This window comes from Chaetodon auriga, chromosome 22, assembly GCF_051107435.1.
Source record: "Chaetodon auriga isolate fChaAug3 chromosome 22, fChaAug3.hap1, whole genome shotgun sequence".
NCBI classification, from domain to species: Eukaryota; Metazoa; Chordata; class Actinopteri; order Chaetodontiformes; family Chaetodontidae; genus Chaetodon; species Chaetodon auriga.
Window position 1 is genome coordinate 6,308,831 of NC_135095.1, and position 26,064 is coordinate 6,334,894.

Sequence of the window (26,064 nt, forward strand, 5' to 3'; positions counted from 1 at the left end):
GCGTGTGCGATGAGGCCTAACCGGATTGTCCTTCATTAGGGGGGCCTTTCTAAATAGACGGAGGACCCCCAAAGATGCCTTGAGTGAGACAATGGGCCGAAGAAGAAGAGGAGAGAAAGGAAGAGAGAAAAACTGAGCGGGATCTTCTCAATCCTGACCCATATTATGGTGGGCTTTGGCTGGGAATGCGTTTGAATATTTATTACAAATAGATAATGCCTCCGCCTCTTGTACAGTGGATGGGGGAGTCTCCCCTCCGCGCCAAGCCAAATCCTATGGTGGGAAGGTGGCCAACCTGCATTATGCCAGTGTAGAGGAATTAGTTTAGACAGTGGAGCTGAGAGGCTTGGACCGACTTGTTTATGTGTGTGTATGTGTCACTGCGAGACATTGTTCAACAAGCTCTAAATCTCATGGTTGTGTGCGTGTGTGTGTGCGCGCACGCGCGTGTGAGAGGCCTCTAAAGCCTCTGAAAGGCTTGGAATCTTGAATTAATACAATTGCTTTTGTGTCTCTCTTGGCTGATGAAACAGTCTCCAGCTTTGAGACCGAAAACATGCAGAGTGACAACGAGAGCCAGAGGGACAGAGAGGAAGCGAGGGGGGGGGGGGATTGTGTGTGTGTGTGTGTGTGTGTGTGTGTGTGTGTGTGGGCTGTATTTCACTTCTGTGGATGCCGACATGTGCAAGTGACATCAGGGTTCTGCATCTTATCACGGGAGCTGACGGTTCAATTAACAGGACAAGTGTGTGTGCCGCTACCGTTTATCCTGGGCAGGTTTCTCTGTGTGTGCGCGTGTGTGTGTTTAGGTGAGGGTGCTACAACGTCCATGTCGAGACCTTTACGCGTGCCTCCCTTCTTTCATCTCTCTGTCTTTCCTCCTCCCTCTGTTTGCCCCTTTCTTCCTGTCCTTCCAGCTATAAGCGACTACTTGGATATTAATGATATTGTCATTTGTAATTCAGACTCAGGCTGATACAGCACTGTTTCCTACAGCGTGTGGCACCGATTCAAACACTAACTCCTCAAGTACGGAAACGCACTTCACATTTTCTATTTATGCTCTCTTGGTGTAGACGCGACTTTACCTTGACAGTCTAGACTGATTGTTTTTGTTTGGTTTATTTGTTGGTTTTGGGACATCGATTGGCTCAACACTAGCTTTGTTAACACAGATCAAATTGAAAGAATTGCTTACTGTCAAGTAAATTCCAAATCACAAACTCTAAGACTTTTGAATATGATACCAACTCCAAACGTGATAATGGTTACACTTTTATGGTTATACTAGGCTATCAAAGGTGCTTAACTACGTTTATGTGACAAAACAAGGTCAGGATTGTTGCCAAAATCCTTTTTTAATGAAAAAATGTCACTAACAGTAGTATCGACAGTTGCATATCATTATTATATGCCAGATGTTGTTAGACATTGGTCAGACAAGCGAAATTTAGGTTGTTCTCTCCATTCCAGTTGTTTCTCCGCATGTTGACTCTAAAATTAGCGTGAAACACAGAGTCAGATCGAGTACAAGTAGTAATACTGCTATGTAAATATAGTATGCAGCAACTAAAACTCATGCTCTTAAAGTTTTTCTCAGGTAGAGAAATAGAGAATGGCTTCTTTAGGACTGTTGTATTATATTTATCTATTATTCCTTTATTAACCCTGATCTAAACTGCTATGCAAGCAGTTTTTTAATTACGCAGCTGGTCACAAAGTAAGCATATCTTACACAGTCTTAAACAGTTTTGTCTGTAAAGTCATATTCTATGAGCTTATTTGTATGTTTAATCTGGACTCTTTTCTGTGAAAGAAAGTGGAGGTGAAGTACAAGGTCACACAAAACTTGAGTAAATGTACTTGGTTACCTTTAGCCACTGCGTGTGTGCGATGCATGTCAGCGAAAGGGCTACATATGGTGCATAATTTGAATCGCACTATTGTATGGGTCTGTATGCATGCCTGCCTGCATCTAAAGATCCACTCTTGCGAATAAGAAAGCTGCATGTATGCTGCAGTGATTTGTGCGCAGGGATGTGTGTGTGTATGTGTGTGTAAAGGGACTGCATGGTTTCTAGTTGGCCCGATGTCTTCTTCAACACCTGTGTGTGTGTGTGTGTGTGTGTGTGTGTGTGTGTCCGTGTCTCACCCGAGGGTAAAGCACTTAAGCGGTGTGTGCCTGAGTCCAAACAGCTGTGAGCAGAGGCAGACAGCACGTCTCTAAATGACTAGAGACCTGAGATAGAGCCCACAGGGGGAGCACACCTCTGAAATATACATGTCACTCACCCAGAGAGAGAGAGAGAGAGAGAGAGAGAGAGAGAGAGAGAGAGAGAGAGAGACTGCAGTGGTCAGCTTGAATGAATGAAATCAAAAAAGAAAAGGAGACTGAGAGGGTGGTAGAAGCAGAAAGAGGCAAGAAAAAGAAGGAAACAAAAATAAAGAAAAAGAGAAAGACAAATATCTAGAAGACGCCACAGAGCACTTATCTAAAGTTTGTCTCTCGATGTCCACAAACTGCACGAGTGCACTGAGGGAGTAACACCGGCACAACTGTGCGATCAATTGGCCAGTTTGGCTCCATGGGGCCCGTCTGGTGCCATGTGGGTCCACTCCCCAGTCTGCCACTCCTGCTGGACTGGGGAGGCCATTATGGCTCCCCACTTCCCCTCCACCACAGGCTGCAGCACTTGCCTGTCAGCCCAACTCCATATATATGGAAATAAGTCGAGTGTGTCAGAGGGGCAGGATGGAATCGGTGTGTGTGTGTGTGTGGGTGATGGGGTTGTAGGTAAGGGTTGATAGACAAGGAAGCAGGGGTGCAAGCTCTGGGGTCAGCCGTAAGCTTTAATCTGTGCTGTGGGCTAGAGTCCAGCATGTGTGTGTGTGTGTGTGTCTGCATGTGTGTGTTTGTAGACACAGGAGTTGGCAGAGGTCAAGAACAAAGTGGAGAAGGAGAGGGGAGGAGAGGAGAGGAGAGGAGAGGAGAGGAGAGGAAAGGAAAGGAAAATGGGAGGAGAGGAGAGGAAAGGAAAATGAGAAAGAAGGCGAGATAGAAGTGAAGGAAAAAGGAAAAAAGTTGTGAAACTTTGATTTATGTGATAAAATGAGGGATTAGCCCAAATCTGATTGTCAGACTCTGTAGGAGTGTGATCCTGTGTGTGTGTGTGTGTGTGTGTGTGTGTGTGTCAGTGTCTGTGTTTATTGTGGCTGACCACTACACTTGTGGGGGGTCCTCGGGTGGACAGTGGATGGCGGGGGGGTGGGGAGGTTCTATGTGTGTATGGCTGGGGGGAGGCGATCAGAGTCCCAACGGCTGACCAGATATTCATAGAATTCCACTTGGATGGACACAAGGCTTCCCCTCGCCCCTATTGTTCAGCCAGCCGAGAAAACGGCACAAACACCAATACATCCTCAAATCCACCGCGACCATGCACCAGCTGGAGTTTGGTGATAAAGTTGAGGTGTTTGATTTGCAGAGTTGACTGCGAGCGTTGTCAGGGACCAAGTTGTACCAAGGCGTGTGTGAGTATGAGGATCTGACCGATGCTCAGGACACTTGTTTGATTGAAAAAAAAAAAGAAAAAAAAAAAAAGACAAGATTGGGGATGCAATTCAGCGTTCAAACAAGCCTGGACGCTCATTTTCAGCTCATGCTCTGTGGTGAAACACAATCTCAGGCAGACATTCACTCCTTCAGTCTCTGCTGTAACACTAGAAAGGCCAAAGTGTATACACTAGACTGCTTAGGTCATGTCTGCGTAAAATTGTAAAATTGAGTGAAAAATAAATAAATGAAAAAATAAAAAGTGAAAGAATTTGGCATTGCAGTAAAAATATTTCAATTTGTTTTCAAGAGGAAAAATAAAACCTCATTTGGAGAGTTGGAACAAGTTGATTTGCATTGAAAAAAAGCTAAATAAGCACTCTTTATAATTTGGATTCCTACATCAAAGTTTTCAGCCTTAATGTCCCTTTGTGTTATTTTCTTTTTAAAAATCTGAAAAAATATTGGCCCCAGACCTTGTGGGCCAACTCTCAAATCCTCAGATCCACTGGCATTTCTAGTATTAAACACACAGACATGCACGCAGGCACTCAGCGGCCATCATGTTTCACATTACCTTGGACTTGTTTGATGGTGGGGAGCTGCGGCCCTTGTCGCTCTGTGCGTGTGTGTTGGTGGGTGGGGAGTGTGTGCCCAGGTTGGCTTGTGGGGGCAGGCTTCCTCCGTGCTGCTTGGCCCCCGGGGAAACCTGCATGGCCGCCAGCTGAGCTGCATACAACTGCTGCGAAGTCAGACAGACAGGTAGAGAGACAGAGAAGACAGAGAGACAGACAGAGTTGAATTGAGGGGCGGGTGGTGGTGGTGGTGGAGGGGGTGGAGAGCAGGGACAGTAAGAAAAGAAGAAGAAGAGGGGGAAAAAAAAGAGAAAAGAAAAGGGCGACATGAATAAATGAATACTCGAGAGCGCACAAACAAAAAAGAAGACGGCGGCTAAAAAGCTCTGGAAGAAGAGGCCATTAGTGGCCCGGTCTCTGTTTGTGTGACAGAGAGAGATAGAGAGGGACATCTCCACTGTCAACCCCCTCCCTCACCCCTTGGGAGAAGCGCTAACAGCCTCTCTGACAGGCCCAGAGATGGCCATGTCCCCTCCAGGTGCATCGTGGGAGAAAGGGAAAACATTCAGGCTATCGAGGTCACGCCGGAGAGCGTGGCTCTCGCTCAAGGTGAAAAAAAGTGATGATGGAGAAGGAAAAAAGGGGGAGAGAGAGAGAGAGAGTGAGGGAGAGAGAGAGAGGGGGAAATTTGTGGAGCTACATGCCAGATGGAACATGCCAGAGGTGTCTTGTGCCCCTGCGATGTTTTTAGTGTAGCGACAATAAGACCCGAAAACACACAGAAACGCTATAAAATAGTCTTAAATAAAGATAAATTGTTTCAATAACTGCTGCGGGAAACAAACAAAAAAAGGTTCCCCCTATTCTTATTTATGTATTTAATTACTTTCCAATTAAATAAAAGCATTATGGCTTGAGCTGCTATGGTGTGAACATACTCGGGAATATTTATGCAATACCATTGTATCACACAAAACAGTCTCTGGCCAGTATTTCCACAGCAACAGACACAGCATAATATTCACAACTTGGAAGGAGCTTCAGTGTTCACAACCACTTCTTTCCGTCTCTCCATCTTCCGCCTCAAAATCATCCTGCAAAGCTCAATTACTTTCATGTCGGCTAATACAAATCTCCAAGACGCTGTTTTGTTGTCTCAGAATTGTCATTCCCTCCTCTGAAGAGAAGCAGAACGCTTGTTTAGCGAGAAGTAACTGATGTGTTTTTTTTTTTTGTTTTTTTTTTTGAATAGTTATAATTGTTATTATTTATTTCTGGTGGAAGATTTTTCTGGAAGAGGATCATCCTTTTTTTTTTTTTTGAGTTTAACTTCCGTCCTTCTGTTGGTGCTTGGCTGCCGGCCACCGGCGTCAAACAAAGGCTGGTTTATGCAAATGGACAAGGAAGAGATGCTGTCACTGCTATCTCTCTCTCTCTCTGTCTGTTTGTACCTCTCTCTATCTCTCCTGACAGCCACATTAGCACCGACTCTCTTCTGCTATCTTAAATAAAGACATTTATCTCTTTTTATACAAACAAGGGGGAAAAAAATGAGACATTCAAACTGGCAGCACACACACTCGCACAAAGAAGTACTATTTGGAAGAAACTCGTATTTGAATTTGAAATAATCTCCGCCTGACTGTCACTCAGATGTTGCAACAACAATATTCACTGTCCAACAAGGCAACAGCGATGTTTTCCGTTACAATCCTCAACGTTTGCTGTAGCTTTTATGGAATTAATAAACTTTTCTCTTAAATAAGAAAACTGCCATTCCAAAAAGATGAACTAGGATGCTGGGTAACTTGAACTGCGAAACTGAGGTTATGGACAGTTACACAGAAAAGTGAATATTCCACCTCCACTGAATATTAGACGGTATAATCAAATCCTTTGGTGCTGTTTGTCTTTGTTATTGGAAAGCAACCCGTGCCCAGAGCCTCAGCATCTGCTGCTGTTCCAGCCACCGAAGGGAACAATGATAATTGAGGCACATACAGTAGACAGGGTGTGCTGCTGCTGCTGCTGATGTGGAAATCAGCAGGAGATCGGTCATGCTCTGCCGAGCCACACGAAGGCTGCGCCGAAGACCGGCTCGTTGAGATCAGATCAGCCTCCGCTCGCTCATTTCTCTTCAATTAGCTGCACTGTGGCTCCTGGAAGAGAGGGTGAGGAGGCGGAGGGAGGGGGTGCAGCCGAGCATGAACACCCCTCACCCCCCCCCCCCCTCCCCTTCCCTACCAGCCAAACCCCCTAGCGAGTGGACCACAGGCGGTGTGTGTGTGTATGTGTGTGTCCTGCCATATTCGGACCAGTGGTTCAAAGGCCTCTTTATTTGCGGAGTGAATTGAGTTCCATTACAAGGCCAGCTCCCGTCACTCAAAGCCTGCTCAATGGGCCGGCTTGCAATGACACACACACACACACACATGCTCACGCACACACACATACACACGGTACAGAGGGCAGAGGCACTGTGGAGCGCGCCCAGAGCGTCGCCACAACGACATGCATGTCAACAAACAGGAAGTGACAGCGCAAGGCCCCCTGGGGTGACCGGAGGAGCGAACACACACACATACGGGCGCAGACACACAAACACACAGAGCAACACAATGAGTGGGGAGGGGAGGGATGCAATCGTAGTTGCAGGGTGAGACTAAGGAATTTGAAATGTCACTCACTAGCCAGGCGTACATGCTGAGCTGAGCTATGTGCGTGTGCGCGTCTGTGTGTGTGTGCGTGAACTGTTAAGACCTGCTCCTCACGCTTTCTGTCCCGTAATCCCCGAATGTGAGACCAGCGCTAACACATCCGCATGTGTTTTTGTGTCTGTGTGCATGTGAGTGCATCTAGTGGTCAGTGTGTGTTTGTCACATGACGCCCCCACCGTGTGTGTTTCTATGTGTGTGTGTGTGAAAGCATGTGCAGCTTGAGCTCTATTGACAAGAGGTGAAAAGGTGATGTGTGACTATCGGTGTTCCTCTGAGTGAAGACATGGGGGTGATTGTTTGGTATTAGTGCTATTGACACTGTGTGTGTGTGCGCGCTCTCACATACACACACCAGGCTGTGTCCATTCTCTGTGTCATGCTGTTTCTCCTGTCATCTTAGTAGGGGGGAGCTATGTGTGTGTGTGTGCGAGTCTTGGTCAATAATCTGCAGCTTTAGTCAGATTACCAGCTCGCCTGGTCTTTGTTGTCAGAGTTAGCGGCGCTTCAGAGCAGCCTGAGCTCTATTGTTTACATGAACACCGAGGACTATTGTATGGATCTTAATGGATTCTTCTTTTGTATGTCTGTCTGACTTCCTGTCTGTCTGACCAAGTTTTTCCAGCAAGTTTCGGACTGAACGACAAAAAAAAAAAAAAAAAGACAAGAAACAAAGTACTGTGGACTTCCCTTTCTTTGCATCAGCCTCTCTTTCCATTTAGTTCCTTTTGATTTGAGCCCTTTATATAACTGAAATCTATTTACAATTGAACTGTTCAATAAATAAAATTAACATAGATAGATAGATACAAGATAAACACAGTGGTCAAGTTTAAATAAACTCATTACATTGCCTTTCTTATACCTTCACAGGCACAGTCTCAAGGACAAACACAACACAAAATCTGCGGAATGTTCTTTCAGCAAACATCTCGAGCATCTCGATCATTCTTTGTGCTCGCTTCAGTAGAAAAGAGCGCTGAAAAAGAGTCAAGAAGTTAGTTGCACTTTACTTATAGTGAAGTGCAATAACTTTATATATAAATGTCTCATCACAACTGTCAATACAGTAATAAAGTGGGCTTCCACGCCAACAATCACAGAGGATTATATAGACGTATACATCTAAAAATCCTTTTCCTTTACTCATTATGCGTTCAGAAGTGGTTAGGCACAATTTCCCTAACTTCAGACACCTATCTCTGCTGCCTATTGATTTCACATTGATTCCACGCTGCTATCACAAAATGGCATTTCCTTGCAGCTCCAACGAGCCTTTAGGGCCAAGAAGAAGATATCAACACTGAAGCAATTCGCACGTCGGAGAAAATGCTTTGCTGCACTCTTTCTCTCCTCCAGATAAGGTTTCGTGGCGAAACGAGTTGCTCGATTGATTTCTCATTTACCTTCTATCATCTGTCCCCGTCTCTTTTTTTTTGTCCTCCTTTTCCTCCCCTCCCTCCCTCTAACCGCCTGTCCGTTGTTTGTCCGTCCATCTCTCCGGTGTACAGTGTGGTAATCCAGGACAATATGTTCAAACATCTGCCTCTCCATATGATGCCTGACCCACTCCATCGACCCTCTTTATACCACGCCACACACACACACGCACACGCACGCTCGCACATTTAATCTCTAACACACATCCTCTTTTTTCCTCCATTTACCTCCATCCCCCCATCTCTCTTTCTCTCTGTTTATCCTTTTAACTGATCATCCTTCTAAATACCTCTCTCGTACCTCTGCCTTTTTACCTTTATCCTCACCCTCTCTCTCTTGCCCGGATAAGTGCGTTTTTCTTTTCATATTCCATCTTTCTGTCTGTCCCCCTCAGTCCATTTATGTGATATGGATGATATCAATGATATCAAGGGTCAATAGGGAGCCAGATTAACATGCTCTAATGCACAATGTCACACTCATCCCCCAGATTAAGATACTAAATGCCAAACTTGTACACTCTGTTGCCTTGAAAACCATAGAGGATTCTGTGTTAAGCTCTCGCTGCCTATAAGTGCTACTCTGTTGATTTCTATGAGGATGTTTTAAACATAGAAAGAGCTCTATATCATTAGGAGATTAATGCATTTTTCTAAGAACTGCACTTGAATCAAAGCCATTCTTTTCGAGTTTTTCCCCTCAGTCTTCTTTCTATGTATACTATTACTACAAATATGGCTGTTCTCAGAGTTGCTGCTGATGCCACCAGTATCAGAACACAGAATCTATAGGCAAGGGACAGGATTATGATATTGGCAGTGTTCTAGTTTCCATTTGTAGTCCGAGTGGTATTGACTAATCACCTTTGGGTAGGCTTTGGATGTGTAAAGGTAAACAGTCAATGTGGAGAGCAAAAGCGGTGTGTCCGCATTGGCCAAAATGCAATCTCTGAACTCATCGGCTTGGCTGTCTTGGCCCAAATATCTGTTATCTAGATATCGGCTGGCTACACCAGAAGGCCTGAAACATTGGCTGTTGCCCCCAGATTGCTATCAGATGATAGCTGAGGGGTTCTGAGTTTGCGGGCAAGTTGCTCTGCAGATTTAATGTTGACAGTATGTGTGTATGAGGACGTGTGCACGTTATGGGCTGCATACATGAGTCAGTGAGTCTATTGAAGCCTGCTGAAAGCACTGAGGCACCAAAGGTCGTGGCCTGGACCAGATTTAATTCTGTCCTCCCAATGCCTGAGATAAGATCTTGGACTTAAAACACATTTTCAAAACACAGCTATTTTATGTAGCTTTAGTGCAATTTCACAGGAACTGCATGACGTAGCATTTATGAGGAAAATATTTATGGCAAACATTAGTGTACAGGAAATTAAACTGTACACTGTAATCACTACGTGTGTATGTGTGTAGTTCAAGTGTCCACGTGTTCATATAACATATCGGTCAGCATGTTTCCATGCACTCTTGAATGAAACTGGGAAGTCCATTGTGCACCCTATCTAAAAATCTTTCATTTGCTCTCTCTATTTGTGTGTGTGTCTCAGCTAAGTGGGTTCACCTGTGTCCTCTCCGGCAAAACCCGCTGTGTTGCCGTGGCGACCTGAGGCCCGAGCAAACTGTCATGTCTCGTCTCGGTGACAGAAACACCTCCTTATCAAATGAGGGCGCAGAGACGATCCCAAAGGAAATCCATCCACATTGAGACATCTGTACTTGTGTTAGCCTGGACAAATCCGTTTCTTTCTGACAAGCCTTAATCTCAATGTGTTTGTGTGTGTGAGAGACTGTGCGTGTGTGTTTTTTCTGGGAGGATTGTAAGAAAGAAATCTGCTAGTGAGATGTGTTTTTTGCACTTGTTGTGTCCTCTCACCCCTCCCTGCTGGTAAAAAACAACAAAAAAAAAAAATCCAATTGCAAGGTGGACAAAGCCGTTCAACTGGAGATTGAGTGAGTCTGAACACAGCCGAACATATGGACGGCTAGATTGAAGCAGCGATAACACCGCAGAGGACATTATTCTCAGGCTAAACACACAAATGTGCTCTCTCACACACACACACACACACGCACACACAGAGAGAGACACACACACACACACACACACGTGAGTAATAATGAAATCAGTGAGGACAGCGGGGTCCGTTCTCCATGACAGAATTACACAGCTATTCTATTCTCCCTGTAGTGTCTAGCATATGGGGCAGCACGTTTGCCTGACAGGTGCAAATGTATTACACACACTCTGACTAACCTTTAACCCATATTTTCCCATATTCCCTAACTGTGTGAACAGTTAGCGAAAAAGACGAGCACGAAAATATGTGTGTCAGCGCAGCTGTTTCTCTCAGATATTTGTGTGTGCGCATGTGTGTGCGCACCATATTTTATGTTAATGCGTGTCAAGGAGACATGAGAGCCAAGTGCAGCCTGTTCCGAGGCCGAGCCCAACACTGGAGGTTAATGTGTTTCAGACAGGCGACTGGGGGGGACGCCCGTGCAGGCTCTTAACCCCTGGGAGACGAGGCCCCAAAGCCCACGTGTATCTGAGTATGAGTATGTGAGGTCTAGTTGTGTGTGTTTGCCTGCGTGCGTGGGGGTGTATGCGTGGGTGAGTGTATGAGAGGAAGTCGGGGGGGTCAGGATTACCAAACGATGGGTTGCTTATTTTAAATATGCAGACAGGAAAAGGACTAAAGTCAGTCCCATCCTCCTTATAAGTGGGATAACAGATGCTGACTCATTTTACTGTTTTACCTCTCTGTGGTTTTGTCTCTCTGTCATCGTTTTCTGCTTTCTCGCTTATTCGCTGTTTGGCCTTTAAATTTATGACATGGTAGCAGAGCAAACAAGCAGATCCCTTTCTTAAACTTATGATGTGCGTATATGCTGACCCCTTAAATCTGGTTGCTCAAAACTGTCAGAAAGCTTCCAGCATCCAGCTGAATTATACATCTCTGTTAAATCCTCAAATGCCATTTTTCATCACGCGGAACACAACATGACATAGCTCACTGGGCAGTATGTGGTGTGAACACTGCCAGGGTGGGATTTATTCCCAATGGGACCACCCATGTGTAAAGGGAAACTGAATGTTTTCAATGGATGTTTTAGTCTGTGATAATCAAAACCTTCTGGTTGTTTTTTTTGGGTCCCTAATTCTGCTTGTGTAGATGCTGCAGTCTTACCTGGAGCTGTAGGGGTCCCAGGCCTGGTGTGGCGGCAGCAGCAGCAGCCATTGTTGTGGGGATGAGCTGGAGAGGGTAGGGGTCACCTGAAGAACACCAGAGAAGATCACACGTTTTAAGCATTTTCAACACATTCTGCTCATATTAAATGAATTTTCTCTCTCCTGTCTCCCCTCTCCTTCACTCATTTCTTCCTGTAGCATCCCTCTCTTCTCCACTCATCCCTCACTCTGTCCTCATTCTACCTCCGCTTCCTCTCCCTCATCCTCCATCTCTCCTGTCTCCGTATCCCCTTCCCTTCCCCTTCATCCTCTTGTTTTCTCCTCCCTCTCATCCCACCTTCGTCCCTCCTTTCTCCTCGCTTTCCCCTCCCAATCACCCCTCCTCCCCACCACCACCACCTGAGTCCCCCTCTGCAGCTGTTAAAGCCGTCCTTTGTGTGTGCTGCCGGTAGGGCCTTAATGAAAAGCCTGATTGTGTGTCCTCCTCCTTAATACCCCCTGACAAAGAGCAGCGAGGTGAGGGGATTCTGATAAAGCTGGCCCCAGCGCCGTAATTAAGAGCCGCCACTGCCGATTGCTGCTCTCTCCTCGCTCTCTTTTTCCCCTCGACTGTCTGTTCTCCTGCTTTGTTGGGAGAGGGCTGCTTTCAGTCTCTCTATTCCTCCCACTTCCTCCCTCCTTGTGTCCTTCTTGTTGTCATCTTTCTCTCTACACAAGTTACTCTCCACCTCCATCCCTTCCTTCTCCCCCTCTGTCAGGAATGATAAATCAAGAGATAGATGGGCCGGCAGGGCGGAGGGGATGACAGAAGTGCAGAGAGAAAAGCAGGGGAGAAAAGGACGAGTGCGGATTATTAGTGACCAGGTGCAGATAGGCCGTGCTGTAATTACTCTGAGAGAAAGGGAGAGAGAGAGAAAGGGGGGAGAGAAAGGTCAGAGATGAGGGGAGGAGGAGGTGGAGGGTGAGGAAGGGCAGATAGGGAGAGGAGAGAAGAGGAGGAATACTATACTTTATCATCGTCATATTGAACAAAATGTGCCTGTTGACAGCTCTGATTTGCATGTGGACATGCCCACTAACCAAAATCCAGCACACGGAGGTCAGACTTGTGCACTGGTGTCACACAGAGGAGACTCCACTGTTCACAGAGAGAACTTGGGAATGTTCTCAGGGCTTGACCTTGCATTTCTGACCTGAACCTTCAGCACAGCGGTCAGCCTCTTGGCTGTATCAGGACCTATTATGCGCTTGTGTGTGCCCATGTAGATGTGTGTGTGTGTGTGTGTGCGCTTGGCATAAGCTAAGACTTTCCTTCCGACATATTTTCCCATATAACTCGGTTCTTTAAAAAAGAAAGAAAAAAAAAAGCTGAGACATTCTTTTCTCTAGCAGGGAGGGAGGGCAGGAGGGATTAAAGAATTATTTCAGGACTGTGTATTCTAGGAGATGGGTCTTTTCTCCTCGCTCCCTGGACAAACATGAGCTGGGTGGATATTTATGCTCCTCCTGGGGGTCTCTGTAACAAAAGGGAGAAGGACGGAGGAAAGCAAACATGTTGCTCTTGGCTTGGGGACAGCGACCTCGGCGGGCGAGGATGAAATTTCTCACTGACAAACTGAGGAAAGAGGGAGATAGATGGAGGGAAGTAAGATGCAAAAACGTCATCGATATCCCTTTGGTGTCAATTTGTGCGCAATGTTACATTTTTTAAATTCTTAAAGGGGCACTTCACATGATGTCATGATGATTTCATCAGGGTCATGTGGGGCTGAGCATAAGGCTTTAAATATTGAAATGAAAGCCTTCTTTACGCAGTCGGGATGCAGAGTTTGAAAAATGTGTGCATTCAGGCAGGGATTGTCCAAAGAAAGATGTTATCAGAGTTGCATTATGGGAAATGTGGTTCCCATGTCAGGTTATCTTAACCCCTGCTGTTTTGGTTTTGATTATTCATGTTTTGATCTGTCTCTTATTAGCTTTAATGAAAGCACAATGCTGAAACACAAGAATATCCCTTTAAATGCAGGTCAGTGTCATCTCCATATGTGGAATCACACATGCTTTTATAATTTGTATGATTAAAATGTCTCGAGATCAACAGCATGCTGTGTCTCCGCTGTGCCGTCTTGTTTAAACAACTAAGTTTTGAAAATAAAAGGAAAAAGGGAAAATCAGCTTCTTTCCAGAAAATATTGTCATACCTGAAAATGCAGTGCTGTTGAGAACCAATTTAGTTTTCAATATTTAAATTGATTATAAAAAGTCGTCACAGAACTTAAACCTTTAGCTTTATCATGTTGTGTCAGTGGCTTGGACAATAGATACATCGCATTACTGTTCAACAAGCGTTCACACAAGACAGCCGCTCAGCGCACAGAAGTCCATACTGTGCAGATAAAATCTATTCATATCTTCAAAGCTATGAAACGCCCTGAGAATATGTCAGAGCACAATGCTACACATGTCCTATTTAGAGCTGCAGCACCAAACTACATCAACTCACAACAACTTTGAAAGTTGCCAGAGAGTTTTCTCAGGGGCGGCCCAGTCTGGCGCTGCGTGCCAATCCGGTTGGAGTTGGCGGAGGCAGTGAAAAGACAAGCCCACCACTTGACAGGGTATTTACGTGGGCAGTGGGCGTGGGTGAAGATGGCACTAATTAAAATGGAATGGACTTGTTTGGGAAGCTGTGAAACTCTAAGGGGGTGGGGGGGCGGAGGGAGGAGCGGGACTGACTGTGCACGAGCTTGCGTTTGTGTGCACGCTCACATATCTGTGTCGAAGTTTTTTGTTTTCTGATTTTTTTTGTGTTTGCGATATCACAAAGCAATCTCTGGCTGCCTGGACGTTTGTGTGTGTCTGTGTGTGTTAGTGTGTGTGGGCTGTGTTGGAAACATGTTCTGGCTGCGTCCTGTGTTAATGTGAGGAGAACCTGGGGCAGGTCACATTACCACCCTCCCCACCCCCCCTCTGCTAACCCCCCCACCGTGCATTTATTCCCAGCATCCCCTGGCAAGCACCCACCACTCTTTCTCTCTCTTTCTCTCTGTCTCTCTTTCTCTATCATGGTAAACAACACATTGCCACACAGCCGGAGCGTGATAGCCAAAAAAAAAAAAAAAAAACATGTCCTGCAGGACGCCTGTATTTTGTTGCTTTTATACATCAAAAAATAGACAAGACAAAAGGAAGGAGCCAAAAGGACTGAGCGAGAGAGGGAGAGGGAGAGATAAAGAGAGAGAGATTGAGAGTGTAAACAGGAAGGGTGTATTTGGACTGGTTTTTCTATTAAGAGAGAGATGTTGTTGTAGGGGCGAGCTCGTCTTTTGGGAAACAAGCCGACTCCCTGTGTGGGAAAATGGTCAGACTCTACCTTGCTTGGTGAAAAACATTTGAAACATCACACATACAAAGTACTTTTACACTGAAAGTTGCACCTATTTATGAATGTGCGTGTGTGGATGTTACTCACTGCAGCCAGGCTTGTAGTTGAAGCCAGGGGGCATGAGGAAGCCCTGCTGGGCTGCAGCCGCCGCCAGAGTCCTCTGGTCCGGAGGAAAGACGGGAATCATCAGCGGAGGGAGTTGGCCCTGGACCTGCTGATGAAGGAGGGAGAATAGGTTGGGGGCGGAAAGGGAGAAGGAGGAAAAAAGGAGGAAGAGGGAGAGAAAAACATGAGCATCTTGAGCCTCTCTTCAAGTGAGCGCCCATAGACGTGCACTGAAAACAATGCTCGCAATAATGCTGAAAATAGCGCTGTGTATGTGTGGAACTGACCCCAGAACAACCTTAAGTACCATTCAGAAGACACATACATAAAGTCATGTTATACATATGGAACACACATACGACATCAGTCTGCAGAGACACTAATGAAGTCCCATGCACGCAAGCGCGCACACACACACACACACACACACACACACACACTCCAAATCCAAACACTCCATCATCTGCATTCAAAGACAAAAAGCGTGTCATGAGGAGAGTTCACAAAACTCTCACAACAGCTGGCCTTTTCCTTCTTTTTGGAAGATGATGTTCTCTCCCTTCTCCCCGCATCAACCCCCCCCCCCCCCCCAACAACCCAAACACACCGACACACACGCACGAACACACAGACACAACCCTCTGTGCGCGCCCGTCGGCAGACAGCCATAAGACTTCACAAGGTTTCCAGGATTTTAAAAGGAGAAGCAGAAAAAAGCTCCTCCGATGGGTGGCTTTGGCAGGGACGACAGGGGAGGGAGAGAGAGAGAGAGAGAGAGAGAGAGAGAGAAGGAGAGACAGGGAGACAGAAAGAGAGAGAAGTAGGAGACAGATGGTTGCACTAAACAGCGCTCTGCCAAAAACAACACACAAAGACTCGCGTGTGATGGACTGACTGACAGTTTGAGAGGAAAGATAGGAGAAGATGAGGAGAGGAAGTGAAGAGGAGAGGGAAAGTGGAAAAGGTGAGACGAGGAGGAAAATAGGGAGTCCAGTGCGATGCTGGTACGATGCAGAAGCTGCAAATGTGAAGAGTGGGAAGGAGCTCGAGCCAAATTCTGTGCAAATTCTAAGCAATTTTCCAAGAAGTCAGAACAAGAAAATCAATGTGTTTCCATAAAGTACTGGCCAACAGCCCCAGTAACTCTCGATATATACATACATCATGTCATTTATGGTATTTTCAGGAAGCAACTTGCTTTAGTTGAAACATAAAGTGCTTTTATTGCCCACCAGTTCTGTTTTTAAATGTTTGGGCATGGCAACAATACAACAATGCTGCGCCTACACTGTGCTGAAATGAGATGAAGAAGAAGAGGCAGGTCCTGCAATGTGATCCCGTATTTAACAAATCAGTTCCATCGCTCCTGCATTCCTTCTCTTTATCAATACAATGAACTGATCATCTCAGTCAAACCACAAAAAGCTTTTTTGCAGATTTTCAGGCTCTTTCTGCTGTGTGCACATTTAAAAATGCAGCAAAAACACCTGTATGGAAATTAGCTTCAGACAGAAGTGTTACATGCCCACCTGTGCTATATTTACAGACTTCATAAGATTCAATCACTTTATGTCCTTATGTTCTGAAAAATAAGTAAAACTCTTTCTTTTAGCTGTGCTTTAGTAGAGACAGATGCATGTTTGATTTTGGCCAAACATTTGGTCTCTGCAGAGTATTTGACCGAGTTAGGCTGGATTAAACTCAACATTTTTTAAACTGACCTACAATAAAACTGAAGGATGGATAGCTTACTGAAGCAAACAACAACAAAAAAAATGAATCAAAGGTGTACCCCCGTAAATTAAAACTGCACTTCCATAAAGTTGGGATTATAGTGAGGAACAGATAAAAAAAAATGGTCAAAATCGAAGCAGCACAGCCTGAGAAATCCTGAAGTTTCTGTCCCATCGTATACACACTGTCCCCAAAACTCTGGAACCTACATTTCCCAAAATGCAACATGACAAAATCTTTATCTTTACCAAATCCCTGAGAGGGTCTTTAGGCCTTTCACCTGTACTCCTGCTTGCAAAGCACTTCGTTCCCTCATCACAGCTCATCTCCTCCTCCTCCTTTCTGTCGCTCTTATTTTGCCAGGAGGGCAGTGAGGTAATAGCTGCATAGGATAATGGGCAGGTAAAAGCTGTTTGATGTGGAAAATTGATCTGGAATGATGAAAATGGCTGGAAATGGCTGCACAATCATGAGGATACGGTGGTGCCATAGCACAATCAGGCAATATCTCAGTGATATGGACACTTGAAGTGGTTAGTGCTCGAGACTCTCAGTGCTAACAGCACTTTCCCAGTCTGTGTGTGTATACTCAAGTTTCCCTGGGCGTATGCATGCTCCTGTACTGTAAACACCTATGTGTGTGTGTTTCTGTGTGTGTCTCCTCCTCCTCCTGCCCCCCCTTCCTCCTGCTCCTGTGTGTCGGCATGCAGCAGCCAGCAGCACTGTAATCAAACTATCACTGCGCAGGGGAATAGCGCTCTCTTCAAGCGGCTCCTGTTTCCCCCTTACACCAAAAACAATAATTACTCCACCATTTTGGTAAACCATAAACCGCCGTGCCGCCTGCGCCGTGCGATCAGAAGGGAGAGGCGTTCCAGCGCGATGCTCGGACAGGACCCCCGCGGGGACGAATCACAGACAGAACAGTTCCGCTTTGCCTTTCAGGCCTAATTGGACATATGCTGGAGTGGAGTTGGCTAGCAATACTGTAATGTACCGTAGGGAGAGGAGAGGAGAGGAGAGGAGAGGAGAGGAGAGGAGAGGAGAGGAGAGGAGGAGGATAAGTCTGTGGCAGCTGTAATACATACATACTGTACATAGACACACTGGCGTATATACTGTATGACGTCTGTGTGTGTGCACATGGCTTTGCTTTCTTTCATTCCAAATGAAAATATCATAGAGTCTCTCTTTCCCATCTCATGACAAAAAGCCTGCATACAATGGGAAGACATTAATCAGCCTACAGAACTGTTGCACAATACATGTGAGTCTGCACAATGGGATAAGAAGATCAAGCAACAGAAGAAATGACTAAAATGGAAAGAGAAAGACACAAAAGAAAGAGAAAAAAAACAAAAATACACAGAGAGACAGTGAGAGAGAGAGAGAGAGAGAGAGAGAGAGAGAGAGAGAGAGAGAGAGAGAGAGAGAGAGACAGAATGGTTTATGGAGAATCATTCCCTCCCATATGCTGCTGTTATAACAGTTGAGTTGGATATGTGTGTAACAGCTGTTGAGCTGATGAGCAGCACCAGCACTAGCATGGTCACTGGCATACACACACTCCTGACCTCCACAAACACACACATGTGAGGCAGAAAACGTGGGTCAGATGAGGCTAAGGGCGAAACAAGGCACTCTACAAAAACTGTGTGTTTGGGTGTGTGTGTGTGGAGGGGTGAGGGGGCTTGTCCACTCGCTGATCGTATGATACTGGAGTCAGTCTCCCCCCTCATCATGGCCCCCTTTACATTCTTGTACCATCTGTAAAATGACTTAATCTGATATTTCTTATATTGGTTATACAATAATGCAATACCTTTAATTGGATTATGAGCGCTGTACGTTAGCCTCGTGATCACAGTGAACACTTTGAAACCGAGAGGAAGAAAAGCGAGGGAGAGAGCTCACCCAAATCAGAGAATGGGAATCAGAGACAAAGCGGTGCATTGAGAGAAGGAAAGAAAAGCCTGTGAGACAAAGTGAGGGTGAGAGAAACACAGAGAGAGGGAAAGGGAGAGTGAGGCTGGATCTATCAGACAATCTCCAGATCCCACATAAAGGAAAAGACACATCTGAAACAGCAGGCGCTTTGGGGAATAACACACTCCACAGCTTCTCTTTCACATCAGGCCCAAAGTGAACATGAAAACCTACAATACACACAGACAAAACATCACACTGCCGCTACTGTAGGCTGCTGATGTGGAGAATAAGGGGCTCCGCTTTTCATCTGCAAACCCCCTCCTCATCCAAAAAAGAAACCTGAAACAAACAAAACTGGAACTCATCTGAAAAAACAAAAATCCTCTAATCAGCGGTAAGTGAATGCAGAACAAAGACTCTGAACGGAAGAACGGCATATAATATGTATATATGCATACATACATATAAAGAAAACGTGTGTGAGAGTTTTGGTGGAGAACTTTCACAGGGGCGCAGAGGTCAGAAAGGAAGAGAGAAGTTGACAATTCACCCTGGCGAGAGAACTTCTCAGGAAATAAACAGCAGATAGACAGAACAGAATGAACAAGAGAGGGAGAAAGAGAAATAGAGAGACGGAGAGGGGAGCAAGAGTTGGATAATTGGCAGCGAGTCGCGGCTGCGTTCACCACGCGCCAGGCGGCACAGCTTGAACTTAAAGCGCCGCTGCGGCATAATGAAGATGTGGCCGCTAATTAACATATGGGGTGCGAAACAGGTTGGTTGGCACGCGGCGCGCTAAAAACTCCAAGGTAAAGTTATTATTGGGGAGTAATTAGCTCTATGAAGTTAATGCGCCGAACAATAGCTGCCAGCGCCGCACAATATGGCTCGCATCTGAACGCGCGAAAAAAATAGCCCCCGCTAAAGTGCGAGTCCCACAGCTAAAATCTGTTGGCGACCATATGCTCCGGCAATTAATGCAAGACCTGGATGACCTATTGCTAAAGAAGGGACGTGCGAGCGACAGAACCAATAATTAATTTGGAGAGAGAGAGACAGAGAGATAGCTGGCTTTTAATATTAGTCCATTAACTTTGTATGGACAGGGGCTATTAGAGGCCAGCCTGCTGGGAATGTAAGGGGGCACGGTTCATGCCGCAATGGCTCAGATGTGCGCGCGCACACACACATACACACACACACACACACACACACACACACACACACACACAGACAGGTACATTAGAGAGAAAGCATGTGAGAGAGGGTGGGTCTCAGTGGGAATGGCTGGTTGGTTGTGGTCCAGTTTGGGAGCATGTGTGTGTGTGTGTGTGTGTGTGTGTGTGTGTGTGTGTGTGTGTGTGTGTGCGTGCACATCAACACGTAAGGAAAATACAAATTACACTGGTTGCAGTGTAATGGGAGTGATTAAACAATTGTGCAGGCAATTGGGTTAGCCGCTCCTGTGCACAGAGTACAGAGGTGATGGTGTGCGTGGATGTGCGCCGTAAACTGGAAGTGTGTGAAAACGAAGGAAAAGCACAACTTTTAGTGTTCTTGTCGCCTTCTCCTCTCACAGAATGAACGATATTCGGCTCGGACAGAGGCTGTGCTTGTGACTGCATCAGGTGTTATTACACTTGGAGGGGTGTGTGTGTGCCTGTGCGTGTGTGTGATTGATTTACCAATGTAGTTTAAACTTAATAGAGAGCTTGTTAGCCGCTGTCGCCGTCGCGTCTGGCCTCTCTTAAACTAGTCAAAGCGTCAGGTGGCTTTACTCATTTTCTGATTCTATTTCTCTTTTTCCTCATCTCTGTCTGCTTCACCGTCTCCAACCTATAGCAGCGGTGGCGCTTGATGAGATGAAAGACAGCCGACAGAGGTAGAGAGGTAGACGCACACTTGACTGCGTGTGTGTGGTTTTTTTTGGTTGAGTGACTTTTGATTCATTAGGCAGGACACACTCGTGTACCCTCATCCCTCTGTTTCAAATGTACTGTACATTGTTAGTGCGTGCGTGTTGCCTCTGTTCTATGAAAATGTGTGCGTGTTCTCAAGGTAAGCCCTGAGCCGCTCGGCAGGTGAGCTCCTTTCATCCCCGTTGCGCTTCCCCACGCGGCAGCGACAGTCGTCCCCGGCAACACCGGAGGGAGCCTTGGAGACAAGTCGTTTAATTAGAATGAGAGAAGTCGAGAGGGAAAGCAAAGGGAAGTGTGAGGAAATGTGCTCACCCCTTTGAGCTTAACAAGAGGGCCGCTAGCAGGGGGTAGGAGCGCGTGTGTGTGTTTTTGTCTGTATGTCTTCATGTGCACACATGTTCTTGTTTTATAATTCTTTAAAGAGCAAGTTGTGTTCTACCCTTAGATTGAGCACAAAGCTCTTCTGAGTACGGGTCAGCTTTCCTGGTCCTTTCTTACCCTGGGGGGTAAGTTTAGGTTCAGGAAGTTTGGTTTAGATTTAAGATTAATGGTTAATGATACTTCAGGGTCAGGATTTATGCATCTATTAAGGGTTTGGATTAGTCAGGATAAAGGTTAAGTTTAGGACTTGGGACTAAAGAGCAGATGGAGGGGTAAGCTAGGATGAGGTGCAGCAGGCTTCCCTCAAAAAACAAAACCATCAAATGTGTGTGTGCAACTGCATGTATGCGTGTGTGGGACAAAATGAATGGGTCATAATTGATGCTAATTAATGGATAATTCCAGGTAGAATCAATTAGTCAGAGCGAGAAAGTGGCCAATCACTGACTTCTGAGCACAAATGAATGGTGTGTGTGTGCGTGTCCTGTTTGTACTGTATGTCATTAGCTTGTGTTGCTGTTACGCCTGCCTCTGTAAATGAACTCGCTTGGCTGTCAGCTCACACACTCGCTGAGTGCCGCTGGCCTTAATAGTGGACGCTAACACGCATGTTGCTAGCTTGATTTGGGTTTCAGGGTGAGAAAAAATAGGAAACCGGACGCGAGGACAATAAATAATTTGTCCTCCTTTCATGAGGGATGTGTGTCACTCTCCTCTCTTTTTCATGAGCTTGATTATTCGTTTCATTTCATCACCTCTTCCAAGTGGACGGTTGAAAGCATTCTTCACAGGCCTTTGGGGGTTTGGGCCTAACAAAGCCAAGGACGCAGACACACACACACGCACGCACGCACGCACGCACGCACGCACGCACGCACGCACGCACGCACGCACGCACACACACACACACACACACACACACACACACACAGAAGAAGGGACAGCTGAACTCAGCCTCGTTAGGGGGAAATGCAATCACAAGGGGTTTATCATACAGACACAAAACACACACACACACTCTGAACCTGGTGCCCTCTCTCTGGCAGGCCATTGTATTGTGGGATTGTGTGGACAATCTCTTCATGAATGATTAAGCAGTGTATTTCTCGACCAAGTCTTTGATGATGAGTGTGTGTTTGATCATCAGGCGAGTGTGCGGCGCTCTCTGCGGCCGCTTTCGATAGGCGTGTGTGCGAGCGAGCGAGCGAGCGAAAGCATATATATATATATTGTCGTGTGTTTGTCCGTGTTTGCGCGTACTTTGATGTGTGCGATATATGTGAATGCGTGTGTGTTTTTTTGCGCTCCTGCGACGAGCCCCTGTTGATTGTGTCCCTCTCTTTAACGAGGCTGCCTACAGCTGCCCCTGCTTGTGAGAAACTATTGTTGGGCCCGCTCAATGGAGAGACGCTTGTTTGGGAAAAGGTTGCAAAGTCATGGGAAAAGGGAGCTTTGTCTCGGCGGGGTCGTGAGGGAGTGAATCATGAGCGGACGTGTTTATAGCTTAACACACACAGCTGCGGCAAACACACGCACACACATATGCACAGAAGAAGAAATGGACGGCGGAGAATGCACAGAGAAATCCTCAGAAACAAACATGTACGCTCTTTTTTTTTTTGTCAAAGAGACAAAACGCGAACAATTCAGAATTTAACTCGCTCAAAGCAAATAAACACAGCTGCTTTGCACAGAATCGTGGACACACATAGACACACGTCCCACACACATGCTATCACAAGGTCTCTTATCACACAAACTGTGTATGGCTAACCTCTCAGGGGGAAAGGGAATGTGTGTGTGTGTGTGTGTGTGTGTGTGTGTGTGTGTGTGTGTGTGTGTGTGTGTGTGTGTGTGTTCCCTCTTGGACAGGGTGTCTCTTTATGATACAAAGCCCGGCTTTCTCAGCTCAAAATTCAGTGTCATCTGCTTTTACAAAGGCCTGGGCTATTCGTTCCAAGCCACCTGGACCAACATAGAGGCTCCAGTGTAGCACCCAAAAGGACAATACTTCCATTTTTAAGTGTTACATATATACCCACCCATTTTCTTAGCAGCTTAAGACACAGTTTCACATTCAAAAGGGACTCTTCTAGTTGATTTACGTTGCAGACAGTCTATATAAGGTTATTCACTCATGTCTACACTCTTCATGATTAGATTTTTTTTAACATCATAACACAAAGGCTCCAAATAAGAATCAGCTAACTTTGCTTTTCCTAACTCCTCCTGTGGATGTCAGTGTGACCAGCCTTCACTGTGTGTTCAGTCTGATAATGCGTCCCATTGCGAGCTTGTAGCTGCCATGATAAACATTTCACTGGCTACAAGGTGAATCCATGGAAAAGATGAACCTGTTGCCAGCTTTTCTATCTGGAACATCTTCCTGATCTCTTCTTTGCTACTTCAGGGGCCTAGCCGCCTTGTCTGGATGTGTACAACGTTGCAATCCACTGCTCTGCCTGTGAAGATGCCTTCACAATCACTCAAACACACAACAAGGGAATGAACATCAAAAAAGTGCACTTCACTGACAGTTTGATGCGCAAACATAATAGCTAACACCCAACTTCTGATTCTTCCAAGCAGACCTCTTTTAAGTGATTACATAGGTTGTGTATGTGTATGTGTGTGTGTGTTAGAGGAGGAGGGGCTATTGTAAGTCAGTGCTGATTCAGGCCCCAAATGCTGATGGCTGAGCAAAGAAAAGCCGCAACAATCACAATCACAAAATTGCCTTTGTGGGCCATGTAGACACACATGAAGGCACATCCACACACACTTTGAAAGACACATACACGTGGATGGACATATGCACGCACACACACACACGCAAAGTGGCCTCACCTGGATTTGTTGCTGCAGGAGGTTGATTTTGTGTTGCTGCTGCAGAAGCTGCTGCTGTTGCCGGGCAATCTGAGGACGGAGCGCATAACACATTATTACAACGTATATGCTGCATGTATGTGTGTAGACACGTGTGTTTTGGTGTGTGTGCAGGGCCTGTGGGAGATGCGACACATCTGCAGGTCTCTGAGGGCGCGGTTGCACGATAGAGGGTCGATGCCCCCGTATGAAATATTAAAGCGCGCATCTCATCTGGACTCAGCTCACAGCCAAATGGACAACAGAGTCACACGGACACACGCGTCCATCAAATATTGCCTTTTTTTCCCAATGTACTTGTCACTTTTACACATTTATTTTGATTGTTTACTTTTGCTGCGTTTAAAGTCATCTCACTCTGTTTTAAACTAGCCCTGCTTTTGCATTCATTCTTACTTTTTCTGCATGAAAGCAGCCTACAACTTAATTAACTTCTGCACAGAAACTCTCCAGTGGCTCACAAAGTGGAATGGAAATACAAGCATACGGTATCAACGTACAGTACATTCATGTACAGCCAGATTCACTGCTTACTGGTGCGGGATGCAGCCAAGGGCACTGTCAGGCATTGTGTTTGTCACAGGTGATTTGTCCTTACAGCAGTTTCTGTGAGTGTCTGTGACTGCGTCTGTGACTGTGTGTGTGTGTATGAATGTGTGTTGTTCTCTTTGTAAACACAAGCTTTCCAGAAGCTAAAAAATACAACAAAGAGGGAAACCCTTCTCCATGCGAATACCTGGCAGACTCTCGCCTGGGAGCTTCGAGTGTGTGGTGTATGTGTGTTAATGTGTGTGTATGTCTCTGCTACATCCGCTCCAGCACTACATACCCTCAGCTCATTCCTGTGCAGTGTCCCTGTGTTCAAGCTGCCAAAGGCGCATGTCTCTGGCTGTATTAACACTATACAGTATGAGGTGTGTGTGTGTGTGTGTGTGTGTGTGAGAGACGGAGAGAGAGAGAGCGTAGAGGAAAGAAAATCCTGCCTGATTTGTTGCTTTTCAGCCACACCTCTGAGCCCATTTTCTTGTTCTAAACATTAAAGCGTGAGGATTCCTGACGACTATCATTGACGATTTAGTGTGTGTGCGTGTGCATTTGTGTGCCTGCACATACCAGAGTGTGTGCATTTTGACGTATGATTCCAAATTGGTATCCAATCACGTGCCTCTCTGCTCTTTCCTGACCAGGCACAATAAATGTACAGTACTCTGAAGCTTCTACCTTAAAATACCAATAAGAATCATTATCTCTGATTAGAGATAAGTGATATAATAACTCCATGAACTAAAAACCAAATGACTTGCTATGATGATGTTTCCTCACAACGTAGACACACAGTATAGAGCATTTCCATATGAAGCCCTTCACATGCAGCGTGCTCCTCTACCTGGTCCTGCTGCTGCTTGGCCAGCTCCATCTGCTGCCTCTGCTTCTCCATCTGCGAGGCGGCCAGCTTCTTCTGCTCCTCGTGGGCCGCCAGGAGCTGCTCCCTCAGGCTGCTCAACTGGCCAATCATGCCCATGAGCTGGCGCTCTTTCTCCGCCAGGCTGTCTGGGGTACCTAGGTCAAGAGAGTGAGAGAGAGGGGGAGGAAGAGGGGTCAAAGGTGAGAGAGCAGCACTTTGAAGAAAAGTGTTGGGACTCGGCTAAGGTTACGCTACGAAACGTTCTTCGTCATAATATACGCCAATATGCAATATTTTTCAGCAATTCTATGAAGACATATTCATCTTATTAGACCTGTGTTTTACTATATTGTCATTTATTATCTGCTTATACACCAGCCTCCACTCTGCAGTTGTTGACAATGCATTGTTAAAAGCATTAACAAACATCTGCTTAAAATTACATTACAGTGCTCTACAAACTGTTTATTATACACTTATAATGCTTCTAAATGCTAGGTGTTGTCCAAACTACATTAGATTTCATTAGAAAAGATGTATTCTGAAAAGAATTCAACAGGAGCAAGGTCAGAAATTATACAAAATGTGAAACTGGGATGTCGTGCTGAGTTCTTCTTCTTTGTGAGATTTTCATGGCTTTCCGGAGGCCATAAAGGATTGTGGGGGTGAGGTTAGAGGTCAGAGGCATGAAGGAGAGGAATGGAGGAGGAAGGAACAACAAAGCAGTGTAAAGCTATCCATAGCTTGTTGGTCAACCTAATATATGACTGGTTAGGGGGCTTTGGACAGTAGGAGGGGGCACACCAACGGAAGGTGCGCTCGGCGAAGCGCACGCGT

General features: G+C 45.8%; 1 protein-coding gene across 6 annotated transcripts in view; it reads right to left on the bottom strand.

Annotated features, from left to right (window-relative positions):
* Positions 1-26,064, bottom strand: part of sox5 (SRY-box transcription factor 5) — a 220,911-nt gene that overhangs the window by 16,096 nt on the left and 178,751 nt on the right. For 5 of the 6 annotated variants that reach the window (XM_076721791.1, XM_076721793.1, XM_076721792.1 and 2 more), the window contains 5 exons: positions 25,210-25,382; positions 23,784-23,852; positions 14,956-15,082; positions 11,482-11,567; positions 4,131-4,295 (listed from right to left, as the gene is read on the bottom strand). In XM_076721791.1, coding sequence (XP_076577906.1) covers positions 4,131-4,295; positions 11,482-11,567; positions 14,956-15,082; positions 23,784-23,852; positions 25,210-25,382 — 620 coding nt within the window. The remainder of the gene's footprint in view (positions 1-4,130; positions 4,296-11,481; positions 11,568-14,955; positions 15,083-23,783; positions 23,853-25,209; positions 25,383-26,064) is intronic. The other variant, XM_076721790.1, reaches the window with a different exon arrangement.